Here is a 14991-nt window from a genome sequence, read left to right as displayed (position 1 = left end):
CCTTGATTGGTAACTCCTGGGAGGTCACGCTAAAGATGGGATAGAAATCTAACCATAGATGAACAGTAACCCCTCTGTGTCTAGGAATAAAGTCATGGGAAATATAATCTTTGCTTGTGGACCTTGGAAAATGAGTTTACCGTCTCTTTCTGGGAGACTTCTTGGACTCCTACAACACCTGTATTTGCATCTCTAGCCTGAATCCTCCCTCCTTACTCCCACCCACCTGCTGTCCACATGGACATCTCAGAAGGGGTACTTCTCCCATATCAGGACAGAAAAATTACTCATTATCCCACGTATGCTTCTGTTCATGTGCCCCTTGCTGCTGTTAATGACACTACTTCTTCTTTGACCCAAGGTGAGAACTTCAAAATTGTCTGATAGTCCTCTGTGCCTGTCTCTCAATCCAGTCAACCACAGAGCCTTCTTGATTTTATCTTTGAATGCCTTTTCTTGCTGTGGTTTGCCTTGCATAAGGCTTCCATCACTTCTTGCCACCATAGGTAGAGCCTAGTAGGTGCGTCTAGAGTGAGGATCTCAAACTCAGAGTCAAATACTGTTTACCTTCTCTTTTAAAACTTCTATTGACTCTGCTTGCTGGCAGGTTCTCCCTGTTAACATGGCATTCTGGGTCTCCTACTTTTCATTTTGGATGGGTTCTAAGACTTTCAGTTCATTGGCTGCTAATCTAGAGGTTGGTGGTTCAAACCACTCAGTGTGGCTCTGCAGAAGAAAGGCCTGGCAAACTGCTTCTATGAAGAAAACACATGAGGTCACCCTGAGTTGGAATTGACTAGATGGCAACAGGTTTGTTTTTGTTTTTGTTTCAATGTGAGTGAGGAGAAAGACTGAGTTGGTTTGTACGTGACAATATATAAATACATGATGACTTGATAAGAAGCACTGCTTTGGTTTGGGTTTTAGTTTTCTGAGGATTTATGTCAGCAAGCCTTCCTCCTGACCATACATTCCAGTCATCAGGGAGCTTTTCCCAATGTCAGTGTCTAGACCAGCATACACCAATTAAGTAAGACTCTGACCAGTTAGGTCAGGTCCCAGGTTCTAATGTGCAGCCCAGGATGAGAAACTGCCTGCTGAGCTCCCCTTGCCCCGAGTTGGGCCTGCTTGCTTCCCTCCACCCCAGCCTCTCAGCCCTGACCTTAGCAGCTCTGAGCTGACCTCCCTGGCAGTCTTTCACTGTTTTGGCCTTGATTTGATGCCCCATCCCTCCTAGGACTGATTCCTGCCAGTGTCCTCCATTCTTCTACCTGAGCATTTCTTAAACCCGGAAAGTCTTCTTTGGACCTTCCCGTCTGTTCAAATGCCATTCCTCATGATCGACCCAGCTTAAAATGCCACCTCCCCCAGTTAGAATCAGTCAGTCTCTTCCCACATTCCACAGCACACAGCGTGGACATGCAGCGAGGTGGCACGAGGTGGATGTTGGTTAAGATGCAACTAAGTGTTCATGCAGATCCATTGGAGCCATTTGCATCAGCTTCAAGGCCACTCGCAGTAGCCCAACATTTAACAAATCAAGGAAAAACTGGAGCCTTTCAGCCCCAAATTACAGAGAATCAGAGACACAAACCATTCAACCATTTTATCACAAGTAGGAAGGGTTTGTTGGTTTATCATTGTTTTAAGCAACCATACAGGTTTTGTATTTCCATAATCAATGTGTTTCTGAAACGTGTGAACCCTGAGAAGCATAGGATTTGAGCCCTCTGCACTGAACAGCTTTGTGCAAGAAAATCCAGCAGAGTCCAGACACCAGTGCAGCCTCCCTACGGGTGCAGCCATGTGAGGGTGTGGTGATTGTTTCTACTGTGAAAGCTTCACAGCATCCATAGAGCGAGTTCAGTCTCAGAAGAGATTCATTTAAATGTTCATGGTGCTCTTTTAGAAGTGAAGATACACTGTGTCTATAGCAAAAAGCAGAGAGAAAATAATGGACTAGCATGAGTACCAGGTAAAAGTGGGATGCTTGGCAATACTCTCAGGGGTTTAAATTGGTCTCCTTTACTCTTCTGAGGTTAAGTTGGCCAAGACTGTGGCTTCTAAAAATCTTCTAGAACATTAAAAATTCATTTAAAATTTTGTGTTAATTCATTGGTATGTAGGGAGTGGAGTCCCTAAGTGATGCAGACAGTTAATGCACTCAGCTGCTACGTAAAGGTTGGAGGTTCACAACCACTCAGAGCCACCATGGAAGAAAGGCCTGGCAGTCCACTGAAAAATCATCCATCGAAAGCCCTAGGGAGCACAGTTCTAACAGTTCTACTCCTGACACTCACAGAGTTGCCATCAGTCAAAGTCGACTCAAACGCACCTTTTTTTTTTTTTTTAAGTATAGGAAGTGCTAATGTATATTTTAACTAAAAGAGCACTAACATTGAGTGCGTAGTACATGCCAGGCAGTGTTTTAAGTATGTTCTCTGCACGACCTCAATTGTTTCCTATCTACAGTAATGTTCTTCTCTTTGCTTCTTTCATTTTGGGTTGGTATGCCATCAGTCTGTCTTTCTCTTCTTCCCTTCTTAGTAGGAGAAAAACTAAAATTCTAGTTTTTAGCCCTCCCTGTACCATGATATCAGAAACCTTGCTCAAATCCCTTTAACCTCTCTTAGATTTAGTTTCCTCTTCTGTAAAGTGAGGGCAGGAATCTGGTTATCTCTCTCAGGTTCTAGCTACGTAATTCTGAGGACTTTACACACGTGTAACGTAAGGGTTTTAACCTTTTGTGAAATACATACTACATTTTGTAGGTTAATAACAAAATACCCATTTAACCACTGACCAGGCCAAAAATAGGACATTCACAGCTTCTAGAGGACACCCAGCTACCCTTCCCCTGGTTCTGACCCCTTCCTTCCTGAGGTCATGCTTCTGCTGATAATCATTTCTTTGCTTTTCTTTATAGTTTTGCAACCCATGTATAAATCCCTAAATGACATGTTTACCATTGCCTGTATTTGAACTTCACATGATGAAATCATACCGTATGTATTCTTTTGTGGTTTGCTTCTCAGCATACCACTGGTGGCAGTCCTTTGTGTTGTTGCCTCGTCATGATTTCTTCACTTTCACATCTGCTACATGAATATACTTTTGTGTGCCTGTCTGTTCTACTGTTGATGAACATATGAGTTGTTCCACTTGGGATCTGTATGGAACACCCCACCTCCAGCAAGTCCCATTGTGCCACATCTTTGCCAATGCTTTATATTTTTAGACCTTTAAATTTCTGCAAACTTGTTTTTGTAAAAGCTTTAATACCTGCATTTCCCTTTCCACCACAGCTTGTCTGATCCCAGTGAAACAATCTCCTGGCAACAAGAAAATCATCATCATCTTGGAGAACTTGGAGAAGTCGTCATTGTCTGAGTTGCTGGGGGATTTTTTGGCACCGCTTGAAAATCGCAGCACTGAAAGCCCCTGTACTTTTCAGAAAGGTAAAGAGGTGCAGAACCCATGCTGAGAGGCAGAGCTTCCACAGTGTCCTTCTGGTCTCTGCTCCCCAGATCACAAGCCATGCTTCATGTCCCTGTCTTTAACTTACTGAAATTTGCATTTGTCCCATACTGCAACTTGCTGAGGCTGGACTGTAACATTTGGTTTGTTTTAGGAAATGGAACATCGGAATGTTATTATTTCCATGAGAACTGCTTTCTGATGGGAACCATTGCCAAGGCGTGTCTCCAGGGCTCCGACCTGCTGGTACAGCAGCATTTCCGCTGGGTCCAGCTGCGGTGGGATGGCGAACCCATGCAGGGTCTGCTGCAGAGGTTCTTAAGAAGGAAAGTTGTGAATAAGGTAACAGACAGCGAGGCAGGCCTTCTGTGCGGTGGAGGCTGGATCTTACCTCCAGGAGAGGAGGCTTTAGTGTCAGGAGACCTGGGCTGACTTCCACCAGTTCTCACTAGTACATCTTAGTCTGGAAGCACCATTGAAACCCCTTCAGCACATTTGCAGCACACATGCCTCCACTGAAAGATAAGGGGTGGCTATCCATGAGGTGTGGTAGCATAGTGGCTAAGACACTTGCCTGCTAACCAGATGGCTGGCGGTTCAAACCCACCAGCCACTCCTCGGAAGGAAGGTTGGGCAATCCTACTTCCGTAGTGATAACTGCCTCGGAAACCCAAGGAGGGGTCGCTATGAGTCGGGGCCGACTCGACGGCACATAACAACAACAACAACAACATCCATGAGGTGTACTGGTAGTGAGGGCAAAGGTGGGGGGAAGTGCCTGACACTGGTGATTTGAATTATGTCTGCAATTGCCAACTTAATCAGGTTTTCTACTACAAATTATGTTCAAGTCAGTTGCCTGGTCATAAATACGTGCTTTTGGTCAAAGGACAGTCAAGGCATTGCATGACCCCAACAAGTGGGTAGAAAGGTGAGATAAAGACAGTGACAGGCCTGTAGCTTTTCACATCACTAATACATCCATTAATGTCATCATTATTAATATTTAAATCTCATTGCCAAAAATTCATATAAGTAATCACAAAAGGTACCAGTTTTATTTTGTAGGTATAATGTGCTCGCTCCCCAGCTCTCTTGAAAAAGTAAGAGTTGGCTTTACTTCTTTTGAAAGGAAAGTTCCAAGCTTTCTCTCTTTTCCATTGTGTTTGGGAATGGAAATGTGTGGGATGTAGTGTGAAGAACAGAGGGGGTCAAAACGGTAATGCCTGTCGTTTACCAAGAATCATTTTGTGTAGGTTAATAAAACAGATTCCTAGGGTAAACATACAATGGAAATAAATGACGACTGCAAAACATCATAAACCTTGTAACTGCAGCACAGAGCCAAATCTGGGGGCACCTGAGCACAATTTGTTATTTCAGTTTCTTACAGGGATATAAGAAAATAGAACTCTCAGAACAGTCACCTTTTTTTACTAGTACTTAATAAGAAATAATTATATTTTTATTAGTAGCAAGTTAAATACTTAAGCATCATTGATTATAGCACATGATTTCAGAACTCTTGATGGAAGAGTATCAGAGAAAATGAGTGTTCTGGTTCCCGAGTGCCAGTCTGACAGGAATATACCACAAATGGGATGGCCTTAATAAATAGGAGTTTATTCTTACAATTTGGAGGCTTTAAGTCCTAGTTCAAAGTGCCAGGCTCTGGGGGCTGGGTGAAAGCCCCTCCACCTTGGGGCCCAGCTCTGCCTCCTGCTCCCGGCCCACTGGAGCTAGAGGCATTTCTTCACTCAGACAGCTGCTGGCTGCTGAGGCTGAGAAGCCCCAAGATTGACAGGTCAAAACGCACAGTCCCAATGTTACCAAACCACATGGCTGGCCATTAACTTAAGTCCATTGTAAGTCCCAAGGGCGGCAGAGCATGGCAGGCTGCTGAGCAACAAGATGGCTACATGCAGGGTCCAAGCATGCCATAGGCTAGAGACCATACCCAAAGGCTTCTCCTCATATACAGGAAGCAGACCACATACCCGAAGGCAGCTACTCAGCTGCTTGTGGTAGATCTCACCATGGAGTTGATTGCCAGTCTCCTCACAAGGATTAACTACCACCAGCTGCACAGCCACTCAACCAGGCCCAGCCAAGCTGACACAAACCAAACTACCACAATGAGAGAAATATAATGTTGCTCATATTTTAAAATAATAATAATATCTCATTGTGTCTTTGGTGAAGGTTTACACAGTAGTTTAAGTTGCCATTCAACTATTTCTACACAAATTATTCTGTGATATTGGTCACATTCTTCACAGTGCATCAACATTCTTAATATTTTCATTCTGGTTGTTCATTTTCCATTCATCTAGTTTCCCCATCCCCTTAACATTTTCATCTTTGTTTTACAGTGATATTGACTATTTGCTCTCCTCTAGAGGTTTTTATTAAAGTAGCACAGTATTCATGGGTGATATTCTTTATTTTGTGAGTCAATCTGTTATTTAGCTAAAAGGAGCTAGTTTCAATTCAGGGTTTAAAGGATATCTCAGGTCAGTAGTCTCAAGGAGTCCTCCACGTCTCAACCATTCCAGTAAGTCTTGTGTTTTGTTTTAGAAATTTGAAGTTCTGTTCCACAGTTTTCTCCCATTCGATCAAGGCCTATTTATTGTGGCTCTGATCAGAATGGTTGATAGTGTAGCTGGGTCATGTGGTCCTTCTCTTCTTAGGATAGATGAGGCCGTGGTGAATTGGGAACAGTTAGTGGATTGATTTCTTGTGCACTTTGTCAGTTCCTCGCTCCTTGTGTTATTTGTAAGTATCAACATCCTTTGTGCCTCCTCCCCCACACTTCCACCCCCATCCCATACTTGGGATGCTTTTCCCGACTTCCACTCCCCAGACAAGTATCCTTTACATCTTTCGAGACCCAGCTGAAGTACTGCCTCATCTTTTCATCTTTTCCTTTTCCTGACCCTGCAGAATTTAGTCATAGTCTCATAACACCTTGTATCTGTACTTAAAGATTTTCAATCTGGAAGGGACTTTGGGGATAATGAGTTTGCCTCAGTGTCTTCATTTTACACAAAGTGCAACTTTTTAAAAAAGAAATGGAAGGGACTTGCAGCACTTGGAACCTGGCCTCCATCCCATCACACCTCACCCTCCCCTGACACTCATCCCTTGCTGTCCATTACCTTGGACATACCTGCTCTTGTTTTCTTTTCTATTGTTTTAGAGTGCACAGCTCTGTCTTACCTTTTTTTTTTTTCCTTCTTAGCAGTGATAATTATGCATGCATGCAATTTGTATATATGGGGTGTGTGTGTGTGTGTGTGTGTATAGGAGCTCTGGTAGCATGGTGCCTAAGGCACTTGACTGCTAACCAGACGGCTGATGGTTCAAACCCACCAGCCACTCCTCAGAAGGAAAGTTGGGCAATATCCTTCCGTAGTGATACCGCCTTGCAAACCCAAGGAAGCATTGCTATGAGTCAGGTCCGACTCGACGGCACATAATAGCATATATATATATATATATATACACACACATAACACACACACACACACACACATATGTATGTATATATATGTATGTATATGTATGTATATATATTTAATAATTTTATTTTTTTAATTTTGAAAATATACACAGCCGAACATACACTAAATCAGCAGTTTCTACATGTACAGTTCAGTGGCATTGATTATATCAAGTTGCATAACCATTTTTCCTCTCCTTTTCCAGTTATTCTTCCCCTATTAGCATAATCTCTCTGCCCCCTAAAATTCCTATCTCATCTTTGAAGTTGTTGTTGACAATTTGATCCCATATAGATAGGTCTTAAAAGATTGTGATGGTCAAGGCAAACACTCTGTTAGTTAAGCTAAACTATGGTTTGGTTTAAAGAAGACTTAAGGTGATTTATTTCATTTTATTTTTTTGTTTTTGTTTTTGTTTTAAGGTTTAAAGATTATCTCAGGGCAATATACTTTCAGGGGTTCATCCGGCCTCCATGGCTCTAGAAAATCTGGATCCCATGAGAATTTGAAATTCTGTTCCACTTTTCCTCTTTTAATCAGGATTCTTCTATAGACTCTTTGATCAAAATATACAGTAATAGTAACTGGGCACATCTGCTTCTTCTGGTTCATGGCAAAGGAGGTAGTTGTTCTTGGAGGCCGTTAATTAAGGCTAAGGGTTGCACAGCTGACTAATGTAACTGCTGTCAATAAGTTGTACACTTGTAAAAAGTTGAAGTGGCCAATGTAATGTGATACATGTGTTTACAACAATAAAAAGAGCAGCTGCTAAGGCTGTCTTTATACAACTAAACACCTCATGGGATTTTGTCTCTTGGTTTATAGGTTTAGGGTGATAGTTTCATGGGACCTCCCAGTTAATTGACCTGATGTCACGTTTAGTGCTTCTGTTGTATGTCCTAGTTTGTTATGTAATGCCCGGGGTCTTAAGAGCTTGCTAGCAGCAATCTAAGGTGCAGTTGGTCTCAGTTTACCTAGAGCAATATAAGAGGAAGGAAAGTTAGGAATAGGAGATGGAAATGGAAGTAAATATATTTGTAAATATAGGCCTCAGAGTATCTTTGCAGAATTATCTCCACTTTAAATGAACATGTATTAAGGAAAGGAAGAAAAAACCTGTAATAACTGGAAATTGTATGTATTGGGTAGTCCCTTTAACCGAAGATCAGTGTTTAATGTACTGTCAGATAATAACCACAGCTTCCAAACAATAGCAAGCCTGCAAGATGAGAAATTTCATATAAACAACATCTGTATTTTCCAGAGAAGGGATGGCCACCTGGTTCTTCGTGCTTTCAAGGCAGCAAATTTCATTCAGCCTTTGGGCGTTAGGACATTTGCTTCTCTACTAGCATGCCTGACAGGCTGGTCTCTGGAAGTTCATTAGACTGTCATTAAGAGAATAGTGTAGTCTTCTGGAAAGGATTGATGTTTCCCTGGGGACTGGGGGAAAATGAGAGCTCTGTCCTCCTTCTCTCTGATTTAATACATGTCTTCATGAGGCAGTTGGCGGACCCCAGAGTATATGCAGAGGAGACACCTCCCCCTCTGTCAGCTGCCCCCAGAGCTAAGCCTATTTTTTTTCCCCTCGGCCCTTGCTGACCATAGGAAGAGAAGCATCAATAGAGATTGTCAACAGTGTTAAACTCGGTAGAGAAGGAAGTTCTGTATCTAGCTTAATAGTTATTAGGAGCCTTAGTGGTACAAACAGTTTAGCACTTGGTTGTCAACTAAAAGGTTGGCAGTTTGAACTCACCCAGCGGCCTCATGGGAGCAAGACCTGGAAATCTGCTTCCATAAATGTAACAGCCAAGAAAACCCTCGGAGGCAGTTCTGCATCACAGGGAGTCATTATGAGTCAGTGTCATCTTGACGGCACCCAACAACAACAACAATAGTTATTTCCAGTTTCATTTTAAATGTGATAAACTGCTTCTTCATTCTTTCAGCTCAGTGCTGGACAATACTGTTTCTCTGTCCTATTGCTATTTTTCTATCTATTAAAATAAACTCTAGGAGTATCTTTTCTCCTGCTACTAGTGGGACTGTGGGCAAGTTATTACTTCTTTGTACCTCAATTCCTTGATATGTAAAATGGTGTAGAACTGCCTTCCTCAGGCTTGTGGTGGGAATTAAATGAGAAAAATACATTACACTAACATATTAATACACATTAATAATGTATGTTATTAGCTGTCCCTCCCTTAACCATCTCATCAAATGATGGTAAAATCAGACTCAGCTAAATTTTAAATTTTTTTGTAGTTTTAAGTGTTTATATTTTTAATTTTGGACTTTTAAAAACAAAAGGCAAAGAAGCATTGCTCTGAGCCAAGCCCTGTGTTCTGCCTCCATGACTCTCTAGTTCCGAGGAAAGCTGCCCTCTCCCTGTGATCCCGTGTGCAAGACAGTCGATTGGGCCTTGTCAGTCTGGCGCCAGCTCAACTCCTGCCTGGCCCGTTTGGGCACACCTGAAGCACTCCTTGGGCCAAAGTATTTCCTGTCTTGTCCAGCAGTTCCAGGACACGCCCAAGCGACAGTGAAGTGAGTGCCATTATTCCTTGTTTGCCGCTTTGGGATGTTTCTGAGTTAGAATGCTGACCATTCTCTTGTGCTACCTCCTGTCATCGTGGAGTGGCCTTGCTCTGAGCTGCTGGCAGGTGATAACCATGACCTGGCTGCCGAGTGGTTCCTAGAGAAACTGCATTTTTGATAAAAACTCAATAGTAGTCTTCGCTCTATTATAAAACTCTTCATCACAGCCATGTACACCTTTGACATGTTCAAAGATATGTTCATTGTCTTCTGAGCAATGTCAGCCATGTGAAATTTCATCAAGTCTTTTATGCTAGGAAAAGGAAGAAAAATCTGGAAGGCTTCCTCCATTTATTAGAGAGATTTACATACTTAACTATGTTTTCCTTTGAAGCTGAGAACAGGCATGTTGACAATAAGGTTAATGACATAGAAAATCAGGAGCAAATTGAAAGGAAGGAAAAAAACTGTCATCATGCAGATTACTAAGGGTTTTATAATTAGCTTCCAGATTTGATTCTGTACTTCTGGCTTCCTGGGCTGAAGTCCATTTTGGAAGGCATGATGTCAATCGTATATCTTTATAATGTATACTATCTTTCTCTATAATAAGACAGGAGCCCTGGTGGTGCAGTGCCTAACGCATTTGATTGCTAACCAGAAGGTTGGCAGTTCAAACCCACCAGCTGCTCCATGGAAGGAAAATGGAGCAATCTACTTCTGTAAAGATTTTCCTGAGAAACCCAACAGGGGTCACTATGAGTCAGATGGACTTGATGCCAGTAAGTTTTGAGTGAGTGTATTAAGACAGACTATGAATTTAATAACGGTTAGCTGGGGAAAAGAGAAGTGCTTTGTGAAATATTGTGGTTAACTGCCATCAAGTTGGCCCCACACTTATACAACCCCATGCATAATGAAATGAAATGCTGCCCACTCCTGTTCATTGTCGACTGGACTCTTGTGACTCATGGAGTTTTCATTGGCTGATTTTGGGAAGTAGATTGCCAGACCTTTCTTCCTACTCTGTCTTAGTCTGGAAGCTCTGCTAAAACCTATTCAGCACCACAGCCACATGCAGGCCTCCACTAACAGCTGGTGGTGCTGCATGTGAGGAACACCTGTCAGGAACCAAACCTGGGTCTCCCATGCGGAAGGTGAGGATTCTGCCACTGACCCACCGTTGCCCTGTATGAAATATGCACAGTATTTTCCTGCTAAAACCAGAAATCCAAACCAAAGCCAAACTCACTGCTGTTGAGTGGGATCTGACTCATAGCAACCCCTCCTAGGGTTTCTGAGGCAGTATCACTACGGAAGTAGATTGCCTAATATTCCTTCCAAGGAGTGGCTGGTGGGTTTGAACTGCCAGCCTTCTGGTTAGCAGTCAAATGCCTTAGGCATTACATCACCAGAGCTCCCAAAACCAGAAATGCATTCCCATTTATCAGTATCACAATTAAATCTAATTCATTTTTGCCTTCAGTCTCAAGATTCTTTGGAACCACTCTTGGTATTACCTGTGTGAGCACAATCATTGTCAAGAACTATGAAGACTAAGAATACTCCCCTGTTTACACACTGACAAGTTAGCTGCCAGTTTCCTGAGTACCACCCTTAGACAGAAGACTATGACTCAGTACAGCCAGCAGCATGAGCTCCCTCAGTCCCTGAGTGACGCAGAGCAGCCCAGATGGATTCTGGGTGTGCGTTGTCGCCCCAACCTCAGGAGTCCTTCAGTCTTTTAAAGGGGCTGTGAGCAAAGCCACCACCTTTTGCTCTGGAGAAAGACATCCTTATTATTGTGGTCAGGAAACAGATCTGCCTCTGCTCTAGGACACATTTCTCCCTGTCTAGCAACGCTGTTTGCTGTGCAGGTATTCCCTGACTGATGACATATGCAAGTTACCACAATCTGCACTTAGGACTGTCCTTTTCTTTTTTCTTTTCTTTTTTTTTTTTTGTGTACATCTTATTGTTAGTAATATACCGCAACATGTAATTTGCTGATGTTATTCTCGGATGTTCACTCACAGATGTTCAGTTTCATGATTTACTGTTTAAAACACTGCTTGATTTATAAATATACTCATAGTAAAAGTCAATAATAATGAAAACTAAAAAAAATGAGCAATTCGATTTCACGTCAGAACTGACATATCATGGAGTCGTTGGGGTGAACCCTGTCATAAATCGGAGACTACCCCTACTGAATGTGCTTGAAAAGATGCTGACCCAGAATGTGTAGAGTACAATAGTCTGGTAACAGCCAAGTTTGTTAATTACCAAAAAAAAGAATCACCTTTACTCCATTAGCACCTAAGAATAACTGTGATTTTGATTCATGTTGGAGAATACCAACATTTTGTCTGTGTTCCCTATTGTGATTCCATTTTCTCTTGAATTACTTTATAAATTACCTATCACTAGAAATTAAACTGAGGCACTTACAACAGATGAATGTTTGATACCTGGATCATAGTTTTAACAGTACTCGAATGGTTTATGCTAATATGTAATAGCTTTGAAAACTTTCCTATTCTAGGAGATTTAGTTTTGTTTCTACAAGCTTTAATCATATTAATTTGTTTTTTAATTTGAAATAAAGTTTAATCTTTCTTGAAGGAATTTTAATAGGCATTGAGTGCTCCAAATCTAGGTCAAGATGGTTTGATTTAGCAGCTGCATAGTAGGAGCTCTGGTGGTGTAGTGCCTAAGGCATTTGACTGCTAACCAGAAGGTTGGCAGTTCAAACCCACCCGCCACTCCTTGGAAGGAAGGTTGGGCAATCTACTTCCATAGTGATTCTGCCTCAGAAAACCAAGGAGGGGTCGCTGTGAGTCAGGTCCGACTGCATGGCAGTGGTTTATAGCTATTAGTGTAGAAATTCAACTTGAGGAGATTGTTGGTCTACCACATTTCCTCTCTGCAGGGCTGAGCCCACCTATGTGGAAACAGTGAGCCCTTGCCTCAGAGCAGGCAGATTTAATTTACTAACAATTGCAAGATGCATCCAACTTCAGAAATATTCGCATGTAAAGTATATGTCTCTTTGTAAGGAAATATGGCAAATCAGTTAAAGCTATTTAGACCCCAGACTTTCAGGAAATCTTATTTCACCAGCTTTTTTCATCTGTAAGTTTACCTACCTTCCCATGTATTTATTTGTCCATGTATTCATTTAAAAAACATTCAAGCCTTATTCCTGCTCCCAAGGATCTTATCAAGTAGCAGAGAGACATATAGTCAGTTTCACTGGAAATGCATTTTTTTGAGGCAAATTTAAACTACTTTATTATTGGATAATCTCACTTATTAGATAGAAAACTACCTGAAAAAGGTATTCTGTAAATATCTTTATAAAAGTAGTTCTGTAGAAACAGTTATGATTTTCCATGGTTGTAAGAAGTTTAGGCCAACTGCACAGTTAGAGGGAACCCTCCCAAGGTCTCCCTCGGTTCCAACACAAGTTGCAAGGTCAAGGGTATCTCAGCTTCCTAGTGCTGCTGTAACACAAAATCTACAAGTGGGCAGCTTTGAAGAGCAGAAATTTATTTTCTCGTGATTCTGGGGCTAAAAGTTCAAATCAGAGTCTCAGCCACGTAGAGTCCTTCCTTGGTAGCCCCGTGTGTTCCTTGGTTCTTAGCAGTCCCCACATGACATCTGTCTTTGTCGGCGTGTGCTTGCCTCTGCTTCTCCTCTGCTCCTCTTAGAACTCTGAAGTGATTATGGTTAAGGCACATCTTACACAGATATGGTCTCATTAGCATAGCAAAGGAAAGCTTATTTCCAAAAGAATTACATCCACAGGTGTAGGAGATTCAGATTCCAATGCATATTTTGGGGTGCCATGATTCAGACCAGCATAGGAAGAGGGGTCCCCAAAACACTCTCAGGTTTAATAATTCACTGGAAGTATTCAGAACTCATTGAAAGCTATTATACTCAAGATGACAGTTTATTACAGGGAAGGATACAGATTAAAATCAGTCCAGGGAAGAAACACCTAAAACAGAGCTTCCATTTACTATCTTTTCCCCAGGGAGTGAAGGTGTATTTCTTTCCAGGTATCAGTGTCCTCATGGAGTATTGCCAACCAGAGATGCTCACTGAGCTTTTGTGTCCAATTTTTATTGGGATCCATTACATCGGCATGACTGATTCTTTGCCTGTGTGGTAGAGCTCTGTCTCCAGGTGAACTGATCCAGGTGATCCAGACCCTAGATCACACTGTTATTATCTGGCTAGCCCAGGGCCCCAGATATACAGAGATCACCTCTAAGGAGCCAAGGACACAGGCCAGACCTCTTTTTGGACAGAGTTAAATCCTTCACTACACAGTGGTCTTACAACCTGTCCTTTTTACAGTTGTGTGTCATTTGCAAGGGGTCTGGTCTTAACATTGGTGTATCTGGCCCTTTCTTTCAAGGTGGATGTCCAAGCTATGGAACGCCATCATTGCACCCAAAGTTCAAGAAGCAATATTGTCAAGAGCCTCTGTGAAAAGACAACCTGGCTTTGGACAAATAACGTCTAGAAAACACCCCAGCCAAGGCCAGCAGGCTGTAGTTAAAGCTGCTCTCAGCATCTTGCTTAATAAAGCTGTTCTGCATGGCTGCCCGCTCCCGAGAGCAGGTTTGTGGGCTCCTGGGAGGAGAGGAAACTCACACTCTTATATAATATATCTTTGAATTTGTTTTTGGGAGCTCTGGTGGTGTAGTGCCTAAGGCATTTGACTGCTACCCAGAAGGCTGGCAGTTCAAACTCACCAGCCACTTCTCAGAAGGAAGACTGGGCACAATCTATATTCTTAAATAATATGTCTTTGAATTTGCTTTTGGGAAGCTCTTTTCTCTTTGGGAACTAGAGAAATTATCTTCACATTAATGGACATTTCATACCATTGCTCCAGAACTTTCTCTCTGCTTTTAATTGTTGGCTCATATTTGAATTTCCTACCTCCAGTCAAGTTTGTGCTGGTACAAAGCCCTGCTTGGGTATGATGTAGCCGTGTGATTTTTAAGAGTCCATTTCTCTGAGAATTAGAAATGCTGTATTTTGCTTTGCTGTTAAAACTGCCTTATCGCTGCCTGCCTTTTGGCATAACATGATCTGTGTTGTTTCAGAACTAGACCAGTATATTGCTGATTTCAAAGGAGGAAGTTTCCCTTTGTCCATAGTTTCAAGTTACAGCAGTTATGGCAAGAAGAAGGGGGAGAATGGTACCTGGAGAAAGGTGAGCACCAGTCCTCGCAAGAAGTCTGGCCATTTCCCTTCACCCACCTGGAGTAAGCCGGACCTGCGTGATGATGGTAAGGGGCATGGGGATGGTCCTGAGAAATGCCTGTGTTCATGGTCTCATTTCTGGAAGCAAATGTACTTTTATTTTTATCACTATGCATCAACAGGACAAAACTCTGAGAATTCCCATGAGCATTCTCATAGAATAAACCAAGTGTTGTAATAGGTTTATTGT

General features: G+C 42.1%; 1 protein-coding gene across 1 annotated transcript in view; it reads left to right on the top strand.

Moving 5' to 3' along the window:
* Positions 1-14991, top strand: part of CTTNBP2 (cortactin binding protein 2) — a 253837-nt gene that overhangs the window by 177291 nt on the left and 61555 nt on the right. Inside the window, 5 exon segments of the mRNA XM_007954509.1 lie at positions 3306-3458; positions 3632-3819; positions 9346-9524; positions 13945-14150; positions 14642-14827. Of these exon segments, the coding sequence (XP_007952700.1) occupies positions 3306-3458; positions 3632-3819; positions 9346-9524; positions 13945-14150; positions 14642-14827 (912 nt within the window).

The sequence above is a fragment of the Orycteropus afer genome, unplaced genomic scaffold (genome assembly GCF_000298275.1).
Source record: "Orycteropus afer afer isolate SDZICR_OR568_19922 unplaced genomic scaffold, OryAfe1.0 scaffold00462, whole genome shotgun sequence".
Classification (NCBI taxonomy): Eukaryota; Metazoa; Chordata; class Mammalia; order Tubulidentata; family Orycteropodidae; genus Orycteropus; species Orycteropus afer.
Note: the sequence above shows the minus strand (reverse complement) of the source record. Positions and strands in the feature narration are given on the sequence as shown.